Source organism: Mytilus edulis, chromosome 5 (assembly GCF_963676685.1).
Source record: "Mytilus edulis chromosome 5, xbMytEdul2.2, whole genome shotgun sequence".
NCBI lineage: Eukaryota > Metazoa > Mollusca > Bivalvia > Mytilida > Mytilidae > Mytilus > Mytilus edulis.
In genome coordinates, this window is record NC_092348.1 from 82,979,369 (window position 1) to 82,992,784 (window position 13,416).

At 31.7% G+C, this 13,416-nt stretch overlaps 2 protein-coding genes across 3 annotated transcripts in view; one reads left to right on the forward strand and one right to left on the reverse strand.

Moving 5' to 3' along the window:
• LOC139524627 (cilia- and flagella-associated protein 44-like) overlaps positions 1–906 on the reverse strand; it is a 34,257-nt gene extending 33,351 nt beyond the window's left edge. Inside the window, exon 1 of one of the 2 annotated variants that reach the window (XM_071319576.1) lies at positions 794–906. In XM_071319576.1, coding sequence (XP_071175677.1) covers positions 794–839 — 46 coding nt within the window. In that variant the 5' untranslated portion in view covers positions 840–906. The remainder of the gene's footprint in view (positions 1–793) is intronic. The other variant, XM_071319575.1, reaches the window with a different exon arrangement.
• Positions 907–2,224: 1,318 nt separating this feature from the next.
• On the forward strand, positions 2,225–8,074 carry LOC139524628 (uncharacterized). The gene is made up of 6 exons (XM_071319577.1): positions 2,225–2,360; positions 4,302–4,440; positions 4,812–4,892; positions 5,719–5,985; positions 6,833–6,910; positions 7,933–8,074. The coding sequence occupies exons 1-6, from the start codon at positions 2,330–2,332 to the stop codon at positions 7,973–7,975; spliced, it is 639 nt and encodes a 212-aa protein (XP_071175678.1). The 5' UTR covers positions 2,225–2,329; the 3' UTR covers positions 7,976–8,074.
• The last annotated feature ends 5,342 nt before the right edge of the window (positions 8,075–13,416 follow it).

Sequence of the window (13,416 nt, forward strand, 5' to 3'; positions counted from 1 at the left end):
GTAGACCATCTTAATTATTATTGTGTTGTTTACATATATAACAAAAAAATTCTGTGTCTGTCAGTACGGTGCAGTCCGGTGTATCCGCGCACCTAAGACTTATGTCTTCACTTCATTTAACTGATAAAACCAATAATTGGATAATATTGTGTGAATACATTCATAACATACTTTTATTTCATAAACTTATCAGTTTGTAGGGTTTCTTCTTCTTGTCTCCGTATGAGCCTCCTTTAAATAGGAGCACCACCATAGTTATGGCGTTTAAAGGAGGACATTTGGAGCCTGTATCGGCCTGTATCGGTACAGGTGCCAAATATTGTAAATCACGGGATTGCAGTTATTATTTCAATCTGGAACTTATCTATTTTATTCTTTTTTCTCCCTTCGGAATGCTAAAACAATAACAAGAACAATTTCATTTGTGTTACGGTGTTGATATAACTATATCAGCAAATGCGCGGTATCACCGGCCGCGCGGACACCGGGGACTCCACTGTATATTATAATATGTATAGGTATCATTTTCTCGAACATTGTGAAAATGTGGGTATGACTGGGCGATGCAGAATAATCACCCTGCCTCTAAACAAGCCATCTTTGGGCAGAATATCTGCTTAGCTAAAGATTTTATACAAAATTGAATTTCATTTGCAAACGGGCACTGACCAATCTAGTTTATTCCAATTCTAAGCTCAATTGTCATGAATTCGTAAAGGCGACATTAAGCATTAGAAGGGTGAGTTTCTGTTTATATCTAATTTACAAATTGAAAATTTAAGGTTCTTTATACCTGTTTCTTCGGGTTTTGGCGAAGATTTATCGCCCTCACCGTCCATCTTGAATTTACACCGTTGCTACGTCAAATGCGCATGCTTGCGGGGAAATAACTCTATTTACCCGCGGTTTTCTGAATAATTTATTTAAATCGCGTACTGTAATGACTGTAATATACATCACTATTAGACTTGTAAACAGGTGTAAATAAGTTACTTTAAGGCTTAGAATCCAAATAATAAAAGCTAAAGATTTTCATGACATTTTTTTTTAAAAAGTGGTTATGAAAATGCTAAGATCTGCTAAGACCAAGACTGTTTTTTTTTAATCGGCAAATTAACTGATGAGTGATACAAGTATTTTTTTAAAGATTGTTGTGTGATGGCTATAATCAATACATATTCACAAATTAGTTCAAGGTAGTGCATTCACGGGGGAAATATGCAAAACGCATGCCCGAAAAAGAACGTGAATCACCGACAGTCATGGCAGAATTCTTATAAATGATTTTAACATTGGAGTAATATGATTGATTGATTGGTTATTGCTTTACACTGTATCAGCAAAAAAGACTATATCACGGCGGTTCAATATTGGAACTTTATGCAGAATACCGTTGAAATGGCACCTTCTATCAGAGACAATTAAAAACAATTTTATGTTTCTGATAATACCAATTCAGTATAATATGAAATGCTTCTGACCAAAATAAAAAAAATCAATAAAAAAATGTATTATTAAAGAGTCAAAGAGTTTCTAAATATATAAAATAGCATAATAATGTGAATACGTATACATTTACTGTGTACAGCCATTCACATCATCGTTTTTACGTATGGTTAATATTCATTCCAAGTCAATAAAAAAAAATATAATATATAACTCGTATTTTTCAAGAGAAGAAATATGATAGATTGTATTATTATTTTTTTTAATTAGGAAATGTTTGCTATTTTGCTTCGGGAAGATTGAGTTGGATTTTTTTTTTATCAATTTTATACTTCGGAGAACTCTTAATTAACATCGTCATGTAAACAGATATTGAAAACAATGAAACTTTTTAATTGAAATTCAAAAGCCCGCAGGCTGAGATGATCAGTACTACACCTGCATTTACGCCATTAAAGGTGATGGAAAATATTAAATATCATTAAGACTAACAACTTTTTCTACAAATTGTATCCGAATACAAGAAAGTTTGGATGAGGACCACACATTTTTTTTATGAATTTTGTTTTCTTCAAAGTGAGTTTTGAAATACTAAAAAAAGTTAGTGTACAGTTATAATGTTAAATCTTAGTTGAGAACATATAATAATAGATTGTCCCGAGGCCAATATGTAATGCCCCCGCTAAATTCATCATATTCTGCTTTACACATCATCTTACAAGAATGGTGACATTGACAAATGATTAAGACGTTGATTTAATTCATGCAAGAATGTATATTATGGGAAGTGTTGTATGACGTGTTTAAACTAAACAAAAACATCGCTATAAGTTTATATACTTCTGTTGTTTTTCAACAGTTCACAAGATAGACAAATCCCGAGATGAAGCTGAAATTGCCCTGTTGTCTATTTGGTAAGTTCTTTTATGTACGTTTGTTTTGTTCACACATCGTTGCCAATATTGTGGAGTTTTATGCGATTGTCGTTCAAGTTAGGGGTTTAGAATGCTATGAAACCAGGTTTAATCCACCAAATTCTACACAAAAAGTGCATTTACCAAGTCAGGAATATGACAGTTGTTATTCATTCGTTTGACGTCTTTGAGTGTTTGACTTTTGGCATTCAATTTGGTTAAGGGAATTTCCGATTTGAATTTTCCCCAAAGTTCGGTATTAATGTTATTTTACTTTTCCATCATTATTATAAACATAGTGATTACTAAAACGGTATCAGCACAAAAGTATATCAAATTCAAACAACATTGTAAACACTTTAACATATTCGATCGTATGGACTGTGTGTGATAGTACTCGTTTATATAGAAAATTTATTTGAAAACCAGTTTCATATCAATCGATCATTAATTTGGGATCCAATAAGCTGAAGCTGTTAAAGGAAACAAACAATGACTTATACTCTGATGCATGGATATATAGTTGTCCCATTTGCAATTCTATCACCTCTCCTTACCTTTATATTATACACAGTTGTGTACAATTTTGGAACAACTTCTCGAGATTTTCAAGATTTCAAGATTTATTAGGGAAACACTCAGACGCATTTACAATGTGTTACAAAAGGTCATTATTGATAACATATATACATTAAATATGACAGAAATGAACAAGTGATTAACAAATTAATACAAACAAAATTTAAAGGAGAGAAGACAGTTTTCTGATAAACATTGACAGTTTCTTATATAATTCAATATTGCAAAGTGACAAAAGACCTTCCATTTTTACAATGTTTGGATTATTTCTATAATATTGTGGTAGATATCTGTTTCTCAAATCTACTATCTCTGCATTTTTACAAATAAATAATACAAAAGTTATGATATTAATATGATATCTTTCTATTTCAAAACTCTTTTTGAACTGTGAATAAAATTGTCCACGCGATGTGGTGTGTAAATCACTGTACCATTTTTGTATGAACTGGTCACACAAAATTTGTTTTACTGAAACCTTTTCGTATACAGCAAACTGGTTTAAAAAAATAAAGCTCATGCCTAGCTCATTAAATATAGATTCTATATGGTTTATCCACTTGAAATTCACCCCATGATTGCTTTTTAAACATAGCATCAACTTGTATAAAGTACTGCTAAGTTTATTTTCATTTAATACTAATTTACTCCAAAAAGAACTCATCCTCAATTTGACCCGAATTTCGAGTGGAAACCTTCCAAGTTCTCCATAAACCATAAATGATGCAGTTGAATTTTGAACTTTCAAAATTCTCTTACAGAATTTCAAGTGGATTTGTTCAATAATTTTTAGGTTTTCAAAACCCCACACTTCTGAACCGTACAATAAAATTGGTTCAATCATAGAATCAACATTTTTAATTGTATATCTATAGGTATTGATTCATTACGAAATAGTTTGTAAATGCAATATAACGCCTTTTGTGCTTGCTCAACAAGTTTCTTCCTTGTATAATTAACGTTCCATATATAAAATAACACCTAGGTATGAATATGTATCAACAATTTCAAGGTTACAATCTTGCAAAGTAAAAGTAAAATTCTGTCTCGTTTTTCTTTTACAAAAAAATCATTACTTTAGTTTCTCAATGCCCCATTATTCATGCAGATTCAAATATAAGCGAATGCCATAGTATATATAAAAAAAGGGTTTGATTGCCAATGAGACAACTCCCCACAAGAGGAAAAAATGACACAGAAATTAACAATTAGAAGAATACGATAGTAAGTCTTTTAAATGATAGCTGCCTTTTGACACGATCTTCAATACTACTATCGTTTGACTGATTTACAATTCATTTGTGATATTATTTGCCTATTTTCCAATGAATGTATGTCAAATGATCGTATGTCTCTTTTTAGCGTTATTGGCGCTTAAATGTGTACAAGGAGCACCTCCAAAAAACAAAGTCAAGAAAACTGGACCAAGCTGTCCTAGATATCCTACAAGATATGAGGGAGACTCTTTGGTCATTGAGATTGAAAAGGGGGAATGTGAAATGTAAGTATAATTGAAAGATTGAGAGTCTCGGTTAAATACACTTCTAAAAATACAAACAACCGAAAGTCATAACATCTTAAACACAAGAAAGCTCCGTTCAGTAATGTATTATACGCCACCTAAAATTCAAACTGACTTTGACAAATTGTGTCTGTTAGCCATTTAACCTTAAAACATGTATAATTGTTGTTGGCCGTTTCATTGGAACTTTGATGGATTGTTGTCGCATTGGCAATCATACCTCATCTCTTTATTTATATGTTTATTTTGTCTTTATCTACACTCGTTTTATCTCTAAATAAAAAAATACAATAAACAAAGCAGAAATTATTAAATCTAAACGTTCTACAACAGTATACTCGAATTTTCAGGGTCATAGCATCTTTGAATATGCACGAACAGAATGCAGATAAAGTGAAGTCTTTTAGAAAACGCGTGAAAGCTGTATTGAGGTAAGTTTTAACAGCTAAATAACAGATTCAGGAAGTAGTATTTGAAGTGATCACAACAGCCAAAACCATGCGTATCTCCTTAAGACAGACACTTTTGAACCATATTTGTTAGACGGATATATCAGTACTGATAGATGTTAAAAGACCAAAGGAGTAGGCAGTACACGCTAATGAGACAGCAACTTAACAACACCAACGACAAGTAAAGTAACATATTCAACCCCGCCACATTATTTATGTATGTGCCTGCCTCGAGTCAGGAGCCTGTAATTCAGTGGTTGTCGTTTGTTTATGTGTTACATATTTGTTTTTCGTTCAGTTTTTTTTACATAAATGAGGCCGTTAGTTTTCTCGTTTGAATTGTTTTACATTGTCTTATCGGGATCTTTAATAGCTGACCATGCGGTATGGGCTTTGCTCATTGTTGAAGGCCGTACGGTGACCTATAGTTGTTAATGTCTGCGTCATTTTGGTCCTTTGTGGATAGTTGTCTCATTGGCAATCATACCACATCTTCTTTTTTATATTAGCTCCCAGCATACATCAAATAATATGCGTTTGAACAGTTTTCTCTTTATAAAAGTTATCATTTCAAGTGTCACCGAATTTATTGTAGATTTACCGTCATAATGGAGGATGTATATATGCACTCTACAGCGTTTAAAAAGGAAAATTTTTAAATAAGTAGAACTTATGAAAAGATACATTTGGGAGATCATACTTTTTATGTCAACATATAATATATACAGCTTTTCAAAATGATGAATTTGATTTCTGCTGGAATCCTCATATATACACTTTTTTTATGGTTTTTTTTTCTTTTCAGAAAAGTAAACATGCCGACTGTTACCTTTCGTTCTTTGATGACTATTTATGAAGAAGGATCCAGTCGTACACCAAGCGATGGGACAAGTAATAACGTAGTACCTGGCAGTCAAGTCAATGATACATCTAAAATAACAGTCATCAATCCAAACACAGATATAGGGTCGCCAAATCCAAGACAGGAAGCTGTAAATAAATGTACGAAAACGGACTACAGATTTGTTGGACCTGTCTTAATTATCGACACAGTCCCAGGAGAGTGCCAGATGTAAGTTGAATTACTTGTATCAATAGATATAAGAAGATGTGGTATGAGTGCCAATGAGATAACTCTCCATCCAAGTCACAATTTATAAAAGTAAACCATTATAAGTCAAAGTACGGTCTTCAACATGGGGCCGTGGCTTTTTTTGGGACCGAACAGCGAGCTATAAAGGTCCCCAAAAAATAACCAGTGTAAAACCATTCAAACGGGAAAACCAACGATCTAATCTATATAAAAACGAGATACGAGAAACACTTATGAACCACATCAACAAACGACCACTACTGAACATCAAATTCCTGACTAACGACAGATGCAAACAATTGCAGCGGGTTTAAACTTTTAATGGTACCAAACTGTGGCCTTCACTCTAATTTAAATCAATAGTGTAACATCTCAACATAGAAAAGACACACTTTAAAATAGCAATTGAAATGGTTTAACTCAATCAAAAGACATATTAACACAAGTGAACATACACTGAACAAATAAATTTGATCTATGATACAATGTAAATACAAAATCAATAAAATATCATACCGCTGTGAAATGTAATACTGTTTTTCAAAATGTAAACAAACTTTAAGATGAAAAACGGCAATGGCAGTTTTGTACATATAAACATAGTATGTCTAGAACAACAGCAACATAGAAAATAAATAATATATTTCGAACAATAATTATTTGAATCGTTCTTGCAATGATATGTTAGTAAATGGCCGCTTGTTTTTGTTTTCGTTTTTATTTTGCGTTTGTTTGGATAGATTAGATGTTACGTAATCATTGTTTGGGAACTGGCATCTTTTGCATATTCAAAACGTAATGTATATGCTGATATTTCTATGCTTAGGATGATAGTTGCACACGGAAACAGAAAGAATAAAGTGTTTAAACGTCTGAATAAAAAAGGAAAACCAATAAGACCAAGGTAAATATAACAATATTAAATAGTTGTTGGTATAGTCATTGGTTGAACTATCAATCAAACAGTCAATAGGACAAATATCCACCAAACAGTTATAGGACAGATATCCATTAAACGGTCAATGAGAAAACTATTCACATATAAGCTTTGGATTTCAAATATTTTGGCCACGAGCATCACTGAAGAGACATGTATTGTCGAAATGCGCATCTAGTGCAAGAAAATTGGTACCGTTAATTTTATTAATTAGACAAGTATCCATCGAACTGCCAATGAGACAACTATCCACCAAACGGTCAATGTAACAATAGTCCACCAAACGGTCAGTATGACAACTATCCACCAAACGGTAAAAAGGACAGCTGTCTACAAACGGTCAATATGACAATTGTTCACCAAACGGTCAAGAGGACTAATGTCCCACCAAACGGTTAATATGACATATATTCAACAAACGGTTAATAGGACAACTATCCCACAGTAATTGAGTTCAATTATTTGTTTTATGTTTATCATTTTGCCTGGACTTCCTTTCATAGAAATTTGAAATTGCATGCTTTTGGCCTTGATGGTGTCTGCAAAAAGTAAAATCACCCCCCAAAAAAAAGAACTCCGAGGAAAATTCAAAACGGAAAGTCCCCAATTAGATAGCAAAATCAAAAGCTGAAACACATCAAACGAATGGATAACAACTGTCATATTCATATAACCAAGAACCCCAATAAAGACATATAGACAAAGCACATGAGCAAACATTAGACAAGAATATAAAAAAACAAACTAGACACATACAGCGTCCATATTAACACAACCAATCTTTTAAAACATATGTTAGAATTGTAAGTTTTAATGCAATTAATCTGTGAAACTTAATTAATCTTGTTTTGAACTATGGGCAATACTTTCTTTACCCCCATTTTCATGTATGTATATGCTTATTCCATCACTAAGAGAGGTTCAAAAGTAAGTTTTTCCATACTTTAACAGATAATTTTATACTGAATATTTTGTCTTTTATTTTACAGGAAAAAGATCATGTTTGAATATATTGACGAACAATTTTTCTGACCACCTCAACATATTACTCTATGAAATCCGTTGTAAAATTTTGTATATGTTTTTGAATAAAATATATTAATGATCAAATCAAAATATAATTTAGCCCAACCAACCACTCCAGTTCTTCCAGAAAACAAGTATATACAGATCTTCATTCAAAAGAGAAAATAGTAAATTGTATACACCAAAAAGAAAAAAAAAAGTACCAAAAGAAAAAAAAATAAGAAAAAAGCAGAGTACGAATTTTTAGCTATTAATAAACATAAGTTTTATGCAGTCAATAATTTGTTCCCGAAATAAGCAAAATAGTAATCTTAATCAAACCTTTTTAAAATTATGTTAATATTTATAAATGTACCTGTTGCTCTTATCTTGTACCTTTAATGCAGAAAACTCAATTGTGTTGTCCTTTCGTTTTAATTATATACATGTCGCAGTGGCGGATCCAGAGGGGGGGGGGGGGGGTTCCGGGGGTTGGAACCCCCCCTTTTTTTTGGCCGATCAATGCATTTGAATGGAAGCATATAGTTGGAACCCCCCCTTTACTCTGGGTTGGGAACCCCCCCTTTTTAAAATGGCTTGATCCGCGCCTGTGTCGACATGCAAATTCACGCAAATTTGTGTCAGAATATATATGAGCTGGTGCTTTGCACATTAACATCCTTTGTAAAATAAATTTTGAAGCAAAATGTCTTTTGGGTAAAGCTTGTAGTCATATGCAAATATTAATGACAATAATTCAAAATGAAGTGTTTGTGACATTTTTGTTGTTTTGCACTAAACGGTAAAGAAATGAAACCCTAATGCCAATATGTATCAGCAAAATTCAAAAATTAAATAATGTTTAAGAAAAATTTAAAAGGTATTATGTGATAGATTTAGAATACTTTTTGATTTTCTAATTCAAGGGCATACCTTTTGGTTCTTGTTGACGTCAAGAAAATCAATGGTTCTTGATTCTATTTTTTCTTAATTTTAATATGCACTGCACACGAATATGATTGTACTCATAACTTTCCATAACGAACTGTTTGGTGGAATATTACCCAAACGTTCGTTATACCTTACATGTAATGGTATCTATTGTCTTTGACTTTGTATTATTCGTACTTTTTAAATATTTTTTATATATGTGTTGACCTGTTTAAATAATATTGCTAGTAGTTCTTTTTAAATATTTCCCATTTTAATACTTTCGCCTGTAATTTTTCCATTGAAAACGTGTTTATCCACTTACTTTTTTATCGTGTATTTCAGGTAAGGGTGAAGGTTGGTACCTATATATATAAAACCCGCTGCATTTGTTTGCACCTGTCCTAAGTCAGGAACCTGATGTTCAGTAGTTGTCGTTTGTTGATGTGTTTCATACGTTTTTCTTTTTTCTTGTTTTTTTTTATATAGATTAGACCGTTGGTTTTCCCGTTTGAATGGTTATACACTAGTCATTCCAAGGGCCCTTTAGAGCTTGCTGTTTGGTGTGAACTAAGGCTCCGTGTTGAAGACCGTACTTTGACCTATATGATAAGGGTTTTTCTTTTACAAATTGAAAAGATGAATATTTGTATCATTGGCACTGATACCACATCTTCTTACATCTAATTAGGTATCAAACTTGAAAAAGGCTTTACTGCGTATTATGATTCATACCGATAAACATTTTTGTCATCAACACTATCAAAACCAGTGTTATAAAATGACAGACTATACCACTGAACAGAAAATGTTACAGAATGACTGACAATACTTTGGAAGACGATGTTATAGAACGACAGACAATATCATGGCAGTCTTTGTAATAGAATGATAAATAATAGCTTGACATGTAAATTTTAAATACCAATGCAGAACATTTTACAAAAATAACAGACAATACTTTGACAGTATATGTTACAAAGGTAATATCATGATATTATGATAAATAATACAGAAGGGCAACCAATGCCATGACAGAAGATGTTACAGAATAAAAGAAAGAAAATAATATGGCAGAAAATAATGAATATAATAGATGTAATATCATGACAGAAACTGTTCATGAATGAGAGGTTATATCATTGTAAAACCTTTTACAGAATGAACGAAATTGGCAGGATCGTGACGGAAAATTTACAAAATGACAGGCCATATCATGACAGAAAAAAATGTCATAACAGGGCAAACAATGTCATGACAGAAAATATAATAGAAAGACAGAAAATATCATGACAGAAATTTCTATAATATGACAAAGAATAACATGGCAGAAAATATTACAGAATGTTACAGAATCATGACAGACAATACCAGGGCAGAAAATTAAATAGAATGAAAGACTGGAATATCATGTCATAAGATGTTACAGAATGACCGGCAATACCATAAGAGATATGCAATAGAATAAAAAACAATGCCATACGAGATATGTAATAGAATGACAGACAATACCATAAGAGAAATGTAATAGAATGAAAGACAATACCATAAGAGGAATGTAATAGAATGACAGGCAATACCATAAGAGATATGTAATAGAATGACAGGCAATGCCATAAGAGAAATATAATAGAATGACAGACAATACCATAAGAGATATGTAATAGAATGACAGACAATACCATAAGAGATATGTAATAGAATGACAGGCAATGCCACAAGAGATATGTAATAGAATGACAGACAATACCATAAGAGATATGTTACAGAATGAAAGACAATACCATAAGAGATATGTAATAGAATGACAGACAATACCATAAGAGATATGTAATAGAATGAAAGGCAATACCATAAGAGATATGTAATAAAATGAAAGACAATACCATAAGAGATATGTAATAGAATGACAGACAATACCATAAGAGATATGTAATAGAATGACAGGCAATACCATAAGAGATATGTAATAGAATAAAGACAATACCATAAGAGATATGTAATAGAATGAAAGACAATACCATACGAGATATGTAATAGAATGACAGACAATACCATAAGATATATGTAATAGAATGAAAGGCAATACCATAAGAGATATGTAATAAAATGAAAGACAATACCATAAGAGATAGAATGACAGACAATACCATAAGAGATATGTAATAGAATGACAGGCAATACAATAAGAGATATGCAATAGAATGAAAGACAATACCATAAGAGATATGTAATAGAATGACAGACAATACCATAAGAGATATGTAATAGAATGACAGACAATACCATAAGAGATATGTAATAGAATGACAGACAATACCATAAGAGATATGTAATAGAATGACAGGCAATGCCATAAGAGAAATATAATAGAATGACAGACAATACCATAAGCAATATGTAATAGAATGAAAGACAATACCATAAGAGATATGTAATAGAATGACAGACAATACCATAAGAGATATGCAATAGAATGACAGACAATACCATAAGAGATATGTAATAGAATGACAGACAATACCATAAGATATATGTAATAGAATGACAGGCAATACAATAAGAGATATGTAATAGAATGAAAGACAATACCATTAGAGATATGTAATAGAATGACAGACAATACCATAAGAGATATGTAATAGAATGACAGACAATACCATAAGAGATATGTAATAGAATGACAGACAATACCATAAGAGATATGTAATAGAATGACAGGCAATGCCATAAGAGAAATATAATAGAATGAAAGACAATACCATAAGCAATATGTAATAGAATGAAAGACAATACCATAAGAGATATGTAATAGAATGACAGACAATACCATAAGAGATATGCAATAGAATGACAGACAATACCATAAGAGATATGTAATAGAATGACAGACAATACCATAAGAGATATGTAATAGAATGACAGACAATACCATAAGAGATATGTAATAGAATGACAGGCAATGCCATAAGAGAAATATAATAGAATGACAGACAATACCATAAGCAATATGTAATAGAATGAAAGACAATACCATAAGAGATATGTAATAGAATGACAGACAATACCATAAGAGATATGCAATAGAATGACAGACAATACCATAAGAGATATGTAATAGAATGACAGACAATACCATAAGATATATGTAATAGAATGACAGGCAATACCATAAGAGATATGTAATAGAATGAAAGACAATACCATTAGAGATATGTAATAGAATGACAGACAATACCATAAGAGATATGTAATAGAATGACAGACAATACCATAAGAGATATGTAATAGAATGACAGACAATACCATAAGAGATATGTAATAGAATGACAGGCAATGCCATAAGAGAAATATAATAGAATGAAAGACAATACCATAAGCAATATGTAATAGAATGAAAGACAATACCATAAGAGATATGTAATAGAATGACAGACAATACCATAAGAGATATGCAATAGAATGACAGACAATACCATAAGAGATATGTAATAGAATGACAGGCAATACCATAAGAGATGTGTAATAGAATGACAGACAATACCATAAGAGATATGCAATAGAATGACAGGCAATACCATAAGAGATATGTAATAGAATGACAGGCAATACCATAAGAGATATGTAATAGAATGACAGGCAATACCGTAAGAGATATGTAATAGAATGACAGGCAATACCATAAGAGATATGTAATAGAATGACAGACAATACCATAAGAGGAATGTAATAGAATGACAGACAATACCATAAGATATATGTAATAGAATCACAGACAATACCATAAGAGATATGTAATAGAATGAAAGACAATACCATAAGAGATATGTAATAGAATGACAGACAATACCATAAGAGATATGCAATAGAATGACAGACAATACCATAAGAGATATGTAATAGAATGACAGGCAATACCATAAGAGATATGTAATAGAATGACAGACAATACCATAAGAGATATGCAATAGAATGACAGGCAATACCATAAGAGATATGTAATAGAATGACAGGCAATACCATAAGAGATATGTAATAGAATGACAGGCAATACCGTAAGAGATATGTAATAGAATGACAGGCAATACCATAAGAGATATGTAATAGAATGACAGACAATACCATAAGAGGAATGTAATAGAATGACAGACAATACCATAAGATATATGTAATAGAATCACAGACAATACCATAAGAGATATGTAATAGAATGAAAGACAATACCATAAGAGATATGTAATAGAATGACAGACAATACCATAAGAGATGTGTAATAGAATGAAAGGCAATACCATAAGAGATATGTAATAGAATGAAAGACAATACCATAAGAGATATGTAATAGAATGACAGATAATACCATAAGAGATATGTAATAGAATGACAGACAATACCATAAGAGATATATAATAGAATGAAAGACAATACCATAAGAGATATGTAATAGAATGAAAGGCAATACCATAAGAGATATGTAATAGAATGAAAGACAATACCATAAGAGATATGTAATAGAATGAAAGACAATACCATACGAG